Below are 8897 nucleotides of genomic sequence, written 5' to 3' on the forward strand. Positions count from 1 at the left end.
GTTAATTGGCATTTAGCTTTCAAAGGATGCAGATATGACAAGTGCATCTCTTATTCATTTTACTTCTAAAGTGACTTGATGATTACATTAAAATTCAGTGTCATGCAATAAGTATGGGGAGCACCAGAATTATGAGACTATATTGTCAAAGAAGTATACATTTTCAATGCTGTCGGTGTCATGCTTTCTTTTGTATACATGTATGGGGCATTTAAGAATGCAGTGACCTATGATGATGTGCATGTCGACTTCAGTTGGGAAGAGTGGGCTTTGTTGGATCCCTCCCAGAAGAGCCTGTACAGAGATGTAATGCTGGAGACCTACAGGAACCTAACTGCTATAGGTAAGATTGGGGATTTTCTTTTCTTCTTTTTATTTTTCCTTTTAAAAAATTTACACTTCCTTCCCTCCTCCCATTCTCCTCCCACTCCCCCACTTCCCCTCCTCCCTCCCACTCCCTGCTTGAGAGAGGGCACAGAGCCCTGCCCTGTGGGAAGTCCAAGGCCCTCCCCCCTACATCCAGGCCTAGGAAGCTGTGCATCTGAATAGACTAGGGTCCCAAAAAGCCAGTACATCCAGTAAAAACAAGTCCCAGTGCCTTTATCAATGGCTTCTCAGTCAGCCCCCATTGTCAGCCACATTCAGAGAGTCCGATTTGATCACATGCTCTTTCAGTCCCGGTCCAGCTGGATTTGGTGAACTCCCATTAGAATAGGCACACTGCCTCAGTGGGTGGACCAACCCCTCGCAGCCCTGAATTTCTGCCCTTCAACTGGACCTTGGAAGCTCAGTCCTTGCTCTGATGAGGGTCTGTGTCTCTATCTCCATTCCTTGCCAAACGAAGATTCTATGGTGATATTCGAGATAATCATCAGTGTGATAGTGGGGCAAGGCCAGTTCAGGCACCCTCTCCTCTGCTGCCCAAGGCCCTAGCTGGGGACAACACTGTGGACACCTGGGATCCCCTCTAGAGCCAACCCTAAAATGGCTCCCTTAATGTAGATATCTTCTTCCCTTCTCCTATATCTGCCCTTCCTCCATCTCCACACTCCCAGTTCCCCAAGCTCTCCCCAGTCTTTCCCTTCTCCCTTCCCTCTCCCCCTCTCCCCTTACCCGTCTCCCCTTCTGCCAACCCCATCCCCATCCCTCCCCTCTCTCCAATGCTCTCAACTTTTGCCCAGGGATCTTGTTTGCTTCCAATTTCCAGGAGGATGTATATATGTTTATCTTTGGGTTCACCTTCCTATTTAGCTTCTCTAGGATCATGAATTATAGGCTCAATGTCCTTTATTTATGGCTAGAATCCACTAATGAGTGAGTACATACCATATTCATCTTGTTGGGTCTGGGTTACCTCACTCAGGATAGTGTTTTCTATTTCCATCCATTTGCTTGAAAAATTCAAGATGTCATTGTTTTTTACCGCTGAGTAGTACTCTAATGCGTATATATTCCACACTTTCTTTATCCATTCTTCCATTGAGGGGCATCTAGGTTGTTTCCAGGTTCTGACTATTACAAATAATGCTGCTATGAACATAGTTGAGCAAATGCTTTTGTAGTATGGGCATCTCTTGGGTATATTCCCAAGAGTGGTATTGCTGGATCCTGAGGTACGCTGATTCCCAATTTCCTGAGAAAACACCACACTGATTTCCAAAGTGGTTGCACAAGTTTACATTCCCACCAGCAATGGCTGAGTGTTCCCCTTACTCCACATCCTCTCCAGCAAAGGCTATCATTAGTGTTTTTGATTTTAGCCATTCTGACAGGTATAAGATGGTATCTCAAAGTTGTTTTGATTTGCATTTCCCTGATCGCTAAGGAGATTGAACATGACCTTAAGTGTCTTTTGGTCATTTGAACTTCTTCTGTTGAGAATTCTCTGTTCAGTTCAGTACCCCATTTTTTAATTGGGTTAATTAGAATTTTAAAGTCTAGTTTCTTGAGTTATTTATATATTTTGGAGATCATATGTTTTGTCTGTTGCAGGGTTGGTGAAGATCTTCTCCCAGTCAGTAGAATGCCTTCTTGTCTTAATGACAGTGACCTTTGCTTTACAGAAGCTTCTCAGTTTCAGGAGGTAAGACTGGGGATTTTCCTTTATGTTTCAAAATAAGGGGACCGCATTTCTTGTTTATTGGTTCGTGTGTATAATTCTAGTTGAGAAAGAGGAAGAATGAAGTGAATAATTAGGCAAGCGTCTAAGGTTCTCTGAATCTAGTAAATTAAATTGTGAACAATTTCTAATAATATATCATACATTTTTTGAACTATATTTTAGGCTACAGTCGGAAAAACCATAACATTGAAGAACATTGCCAAAATTCTAGAAGACATGGAAGGTAATTTTATGTGCAAGCTGATACAAATGTTCTCTGAAGAAATTTTAATGTGTCCTGGAAATTTCAAAGAAAAGCAACAATACAAATAAGCACAAGTTAAACTGCAATGATGATCATGAAATTAAAAAAAAACACCTCAATTTCAGGTAGTTGATCTATATTTCCAAGACATTCCTCTAAGAAAGAAAACAAGGAATTAACTGCTTTAACTGATATCACTATTTGATTCATATCTTTAGGGAAGCTATGTTCTTGAACTAAAAATCCATTTAGTTTCATCCTACTCAGATATTGCAGAGTATATACATTGAATAGGTGATAAGTATTATGTCCAAAACCTTCTAACAAGTAAATAGTCCACAGTAAAGCTATTGTTACTCACATTCTGTGAGTCTGTTCAGTTAAGATTGGCCATTTATGAGTCAGAAAGTTTGTTGTGAAGTAACCTTAATCCCTATACTGCATGTCTATCAGGAACAGAAAGTCAAAGTGTGTGCATGCAATATTGAAACCTAGGTATTTCATAGTCACTCTGTATACAAGCCATGAGAGCACCTAGACATAGGAAGAAGCTACATAACTCTTTCCCAGAACAGTCAGGGCATATGAAGTAGTCCTCCATCTGAGCAGAATTGTTAAATGTGAAACAAATTTACAATTACTTGGTTTCCCAATGTCATTGGACTATATCAGTAAACTCACACTGTGGAAATGCTCTATGAGTATTGGAATGTATAAATACTTCTGTATGTCCTGGTTCCCCCCGCAAATGCAGTATCACTCATACCATATGAAAACTTAGGAATGCAATAAGTATGGTAAGGCTCTGAGTTCTTTCAGTTCTGTTTAAATTGTGAAAAATCTTATATAAAAGGAAGATGCTGTAAATTACATGTGAGCCATGTAATAAAGGCTTTTACCATCATAGGCATCTTCAGAGACAGAAAACAGCCCTTAATGAAGGGAGTGCCATGAGTATAAACCCTGTAGAATGTAAAAGCCTTGTTCTTTACAATTAGACTAAATTGTAAATTAACTGATGCAGATGTCAAGACTCGTCAGTGATTAATGGGGTAAAGCTTTAACATGTACTAATTATCTTTGTAGGTATGAAAGAAGTCATTCTGGAGAGAAACCCTCTGAATATACTCAATGTCTTAAAGCCTTTCTATATTACAGTCCTCTTCAAAGTCATGAAAGAATTCATTCTGGAGAGAAACTCTATAAAGGTATTCAGTGTGATAAAGCCTCTGAATGTCACAGTATGCTCCAGATACATAAACGAACACATAGTGGCGAGAAACCCTATGAATGTAATCAGTGTGGAAAAGCCTTTTCAAGACTTGGTCATCTTCAAACACATAAAAGAACATATACTGGAGAGAAACCCTATGAATGTAACCAGTGTGGTAAAACATTTGCATATCACTGTTATATTCAAATACATAAAAGAACACATACTGGAGAGAAACCGTATGAATGCAATCAGTGTGGTAAAGATTTTGCCTATCACAGTAATCTTCAAATACATAAAAGTACACATACTGGAGAGAAACCTTATGAATGTAATCAGTGTTGTAAAGCCTTTGCACACAACAGTGCTCTCCAAATACATAAAAGAACACATAGTAGGGAGAAACCTTATGAATGTAATCAGTGTGGTAAAGCTTTTGCACAAAAGAGTAGTCTCCAAAACCACAAAAGAACACATACTGGAGAGAAACCCTACAAATGTAATCAGTGTGATAAAGCCTTTGCACATAATAGTAATCTCCAAAAACATAAAAGAACACATACTGGAGAGAAACCCTATGAATGCATTCAGTGTGGTAAGGCCTTTGGATGTCATCGGAGTCTCCAAATACATAAAAGAACACATACTGGAGAGAAACCCTATGAATGTGATCACTGTGGTAATGCTTTTGCATATCATAGTTATCTTCAAATACACAAAAGAACGCATACTGGAGAGAAACCTTACAAATGTAATCAATGCGATAAAGCCTTTGCACATCACAGTACTCTCCAAATACATAAAAGAACACATAGTAGAGAGAAACCTTACAAATGTAATCTATGTGGTAAAGACTTTGCAGATTACAGCAGCCTCCAAAAACATAAAAGGAAACATACTGGAGAGAAACCCTATAAATGTAATCAATGCAATAAAGCCTTTGCATATAACAGTAGTCTCCAAAAACATAAAGGAACACATACTGGAGAGAAACACTATGAATGCAGAGTGGTAACGCCTTTGGATATCAGTGTAGCCTTCTAATACATAAAAGAGCACATACTGGGGAGAAACCCTATGAATGTAAACTGTGTGATAAAAACTTTGCATGTCACAGACATCTTCAAATGCATAGAACAACACATACTGGAGAGAAACCCTATGAATGTAACCTATGTGGTAAAGCCTTTGCATATCACAGTGATCTTCTAATACATAAAAGAATACACACTGGAGAGAAGCCTTATGCATGTGTTCAGTGTGGTAAAGCCTATGCACGTCACAGTCATCTTCAAATTCATAAAAGAGCACATACTGGAGAGAAACCCTATGAGTGTAATCAATGTGGTAAAGCCTTTTCACAACACAGTAATCTCCAGAAACATAAAAGAACACACACTGGAGAGAAACCTTACAAATGTAATCAGTGTGATAAAGCCTTTGCGTGTGTCAGCAGTCTTCGAATCCATGAGAAAAAATCATACTGCAGAGAAACCTTTTAAATGTAGTCAGTGTGGTAAAGTTATGCATTTCATGGTAGTCTTCATACAAGAGTAAAACTCTTAATGTGTAATTGATCTAATATAGCTCTTGCATATTACAATGCTCTTTGAGGACCTGAAAAAAAAAACTAATGCAGAATGGAATCTATCTACAAAGAATTTGGCAAGATATTTAGCCAACACACTTAACATTTAGATACAGAAGATTACTTTTTCTGGAGAAAAATCTGGCAGTTGTCAACAATCTGTTCAAGCTTCGTGATATCCCTCTTCATTTTGTTTGTGTATTCAAACTCATATGGACAAAAGCCCTATGAATTTAAATGAAAAGGTTACCCTTTCACATTCATACTTCTTCAACTGTATGAAATGACTCATCCAGGTATTAAACATTAGGGATGTAACCTAGTGCCTTTTCTGTTGCTGTAGTGAAAACAAGTTTAAGGCAGCTTACAAAAGGGTCCTTGATTCCAGAGGGATACAGGATCACCATGAAAGTGGCATGGCACCTAATGTCAGACATAGCAACCAGAGCAGGAAGCTAGGAATTCACTTCCCCAGCCTGCAGTTCGAAATGGAAATGGTGTGAGGACGTAAACTCTCAGGCCCACCTGAGTGGCAAACCTTTTACAGCAGGGCAACATTTCCTAAATCATCCCAAATGATACCATCTATGGAGTAGGGTTGATTTCTCTGACTTCAAGCCTACTAACTTGCTTTCTGTTACACGAACCAATCCATGATGAAGAAAATTGCTGTTTTACTGGTATAAATGGGACAAACATTCACAAGTGATAATTTGCTTAATGACTTGTTTTAGCTTTAATTTTGTGGTATCAATGTGTCTTTGTGGGTATGTACATGTTTATCCTGGTTCACAAGAAGGTTAGACCTTTTAATTTTCTAGTAGCAAAAATTTTAGGAAGTTATCAAAATCCTGACCTTGGTCCCTGGGAATGGACTTGTCTTTACTGCTTGAACATGTCTCTTACACTGTAAATATTTTATAGCCTTTATATATCATCTTGATATTAGGAAACGGGAAACATTTGAGAGAAAAACCCTATTTATGTAAACAATTTGATAGAGACTTTAAACATCACAGTTGTTTACATTTTCAAGAAAAAGTCTTTTTCTTCTTTTTCATCAGTGCCTGAAAGAAGTAAATTATGTGCCATGTTCAAACTAGTGTCATGTTAACGACTAACAGTTGTGTTTGTGGATTGTATTTTGAAACTCTGGGAATAGGTAATGAAGTTTGCTGTGTGTGTGGCTGATCTATTTGTTCCATTTTGTTAAGCTGTTCTTGTATTACTACTGTGGCTTCTGCTCATCTTCTGTTGGACTTTCGGTTGATTGGTAGATACTTTTTTTTTTACTTCATTGTATAGAATGGAATACCTACCATCCAAGTAGTCCATTGTTTATTTAAATATCAGGCAATATGTGATCATACTTTTAAAGCAATGGTATCTGTGAAATGGTGGTGGGTTGTTGTTCCAGTTTTGTTTTTCATATTTTCACAAAGTCCTTTGAGATGTTTGTTATCCACCTAGGTTTGGATGTCAGTAATTAGTCAGGGATACATTTCAACTCTTGTTTCTCATGTATCAGACGCTTGGGTACAAGTCCAAGGATAGAAGATGTGCCCACTGCATGTGCTATTTTGTTTAAACATTTTAACAATGTTGGCATTAAAATGCTTAATAGAAGAGGATACAATAATCAATAAATACCTCATGTGTGTATCCAAAGCAGCATTTTCATCTCTCTGGTAGAGATGTAATAAAATTGAATAAATAATAATTTACTGTATATCTCACAACAGAGTTTGATTTGATATGCATATACGTATATTATTTGATGTTCCATGCTCTTTGTGTTCTCCTTAGTTATCTGTTTGGCAATTCATCTTAAAGCACTGCCTTCTACGGGAATTATGAAGAGATGCCAGATAATGTAACAGCAATGAGTTTTATTTAAAAATTCTCTGTGTGTGTGTTATGAGATGTGATTATAGGTTTGACATCATGATAGATATGTCAAGACCAGAAGACAACTTTGCACAGTCCACTTTTTGCCATCTTTATATGAATATCAAGTTCATGATCCAGCCTTACACACCACAGACATTTTCCACTTAACTGTCTCAGTGATGCTCAAATAAGATTAGTTGAAACACCGTAACAATAAAATGTCTTTTGGTATGTAAACATATTGTTACCTAAAGGCTGAAGAAAACAGGACAATTTGAATAATAAATCTTATTTGTAAATGAAAGTGATGTGCTGCTAGCTCTTTTTCTGTTCTCTTTTTTCTTTTTTTCTTTCTTTCTTTTTTTTTTTTTTTTTTTTTTTGTTTTTCGAGACAGGTTTCCCTGTAGTTTCTAGAGCCTGTCCTGGAACTAGCTCTTGTAGACCAGGATGGCCTCGAACTCAGAGATCCGCCTGCCTCTGCCTCCCTAGTGCTGGGATTAAAGGCGTGCGCCACCACCGCCCGGCTTGTTCTCTTTTTTCTTAATTTTGGGATGTGTTAGTTTATTCTGAGGACTAAGCATTTGTTCCAAACACTTCCACAGAATGACAAATGAAGGCCAAAGTTTGTCAGTGGGTAAAATTGGTTGCTGCTAAAGTAACTGAACCTGAGTTCAGGTAACTGAACCTGAGTTCACGTTCTGGGAGACACATATTACTCATATAAATTTTCTATTATTTCTTCACTTGGGCTGTAGCATATGCACAGCCACATAGCAGTACATACACAAAAAAGTTTATACCCAAAATAATGCACATATGAAGTCATTTGCATTCAAACTGGACTCCTTAGGTTTCAGCTCTAAAGCTCACATAGGGGAAGTATATAATAGACACCTGTAAGTTACCCTGTTACATGCACGCCATGGCACAGGTGAATACACACATAGTTCAACATTTTTAGTGGATGAATTTAACAAAGCAAAGAAAATAACCCAATTGTTGAGAACATAATGATTTATCAGTTTGTTATTATTATTATAGAATTTCAAAGCAATGATTCTTATTTAAGTCTCATTTTACCCTTTTATTTTCTCATTCATAAGTCATTTTAAAACATAGCTGGTCTTAGAGGTGCATGTTTATAATTCCAGCACTAGGGAGAGACAGTAACAGTCCAGTTTCTCTGATTTTGAGGCCAGATTGGTTCACATAGTGAGTTCCAGGACATCCATGTAGAGATATCCTGTCTTAAACAATTAAGAAATTCCAGAAAAAAAGAGCATGTCTCAGGTTATGGAATTTTACTGTAATCTAACTGGACTCCGACTGTTTTCATCAAAACCTTTTTATCTTTGCATTCTTTAAGGGAACCATGTTAACAATGGAAACAAAAGAAATGTGGAGAGTCCCTTAAGTGATAGGAGTAATTATAATGACATATTTCAGAGCTGAAAGATTTTCTCTGTAGTACTGCTCCTCTTGAGTACCCATGTTTGGTTCCTAGTACCCACATCAGCTGGCTCAGAACTACTTGTATTTCCAGTTCAAGAAGATCTGATGCCTCTTCTGGCCTCTTAGGTCACCAGATATTCAAATGAGAGGCAAATGAAATACACACACACACACACACTTATATGTCATTCCAGATTGTAAAAAAATGTTTTCTTCATGTATGTGATATTTTAAAAGAATTAAAATTTAGGGCTATAAGTTTTGCCACCATACATACAAAATGTATATCAGGTCCATTCTAGTGGAAAGCAGAAGATCTCATCAGGCCCTCTGTGACTGAAGTTTCAGAGCATTCTGAACTGTCTTTTGGGTGCTTGGAATCACAGGC

General features: G+C 37.6%; 1 protein-coding gene across 1 annotated transcript in view; it reads left to right on the forward strand.

Moving 5' to 3' along the window:
• LOC119811870 (zinc finger protein 431-like) overlaps window positions 1-7259 on the forward strand; it is a 32062-nt gene extending 24803 nt beyond the window's left edge. Inside the window, exons 2-7 of the mRNA XM_038326016.1 lie at window positions 217-343; window positions 2285-2345; window positions 3453-4363; window positions 4442-4546; window positions 4627-4975; window positions 6125-7259. Of these exons, the coding sequence (XP_038181944.1) occupies window positions 217-343; window positions 2285-2345; window positions 3453-4363; window positions 4442-4546; window positions 4627-4975; window positions 6125-6134 (1563 nt within the window). The 3' untranslated portion in view covers window positions 6135-7259. The remainder of the gene's footprint in view (window positions 1-216; window positions 344-2284; window positions 2346-3452; window positions 4364-4441; window positions 4547-4626; window positions 4976-6124) is intronic.
• The last annotated feature ends 1638 nt before the right edge of the window (window positions 7260-8897 follow it).

Source organism: Arvicola amphibius, chromosome 4 (assembly GCF_903992535.2).
Source record: "Arvicola amphibius chromosome 4, mArvAmp1.2, whole genome shotgun sequence".
Classification (NCBI taxonomy): domain Eukaryota; kingdom Metazoa; phylum Chordata; class Mammalia; order Rodentia; family Cricetidae; genus Arvicola; species Arvicola amphibius.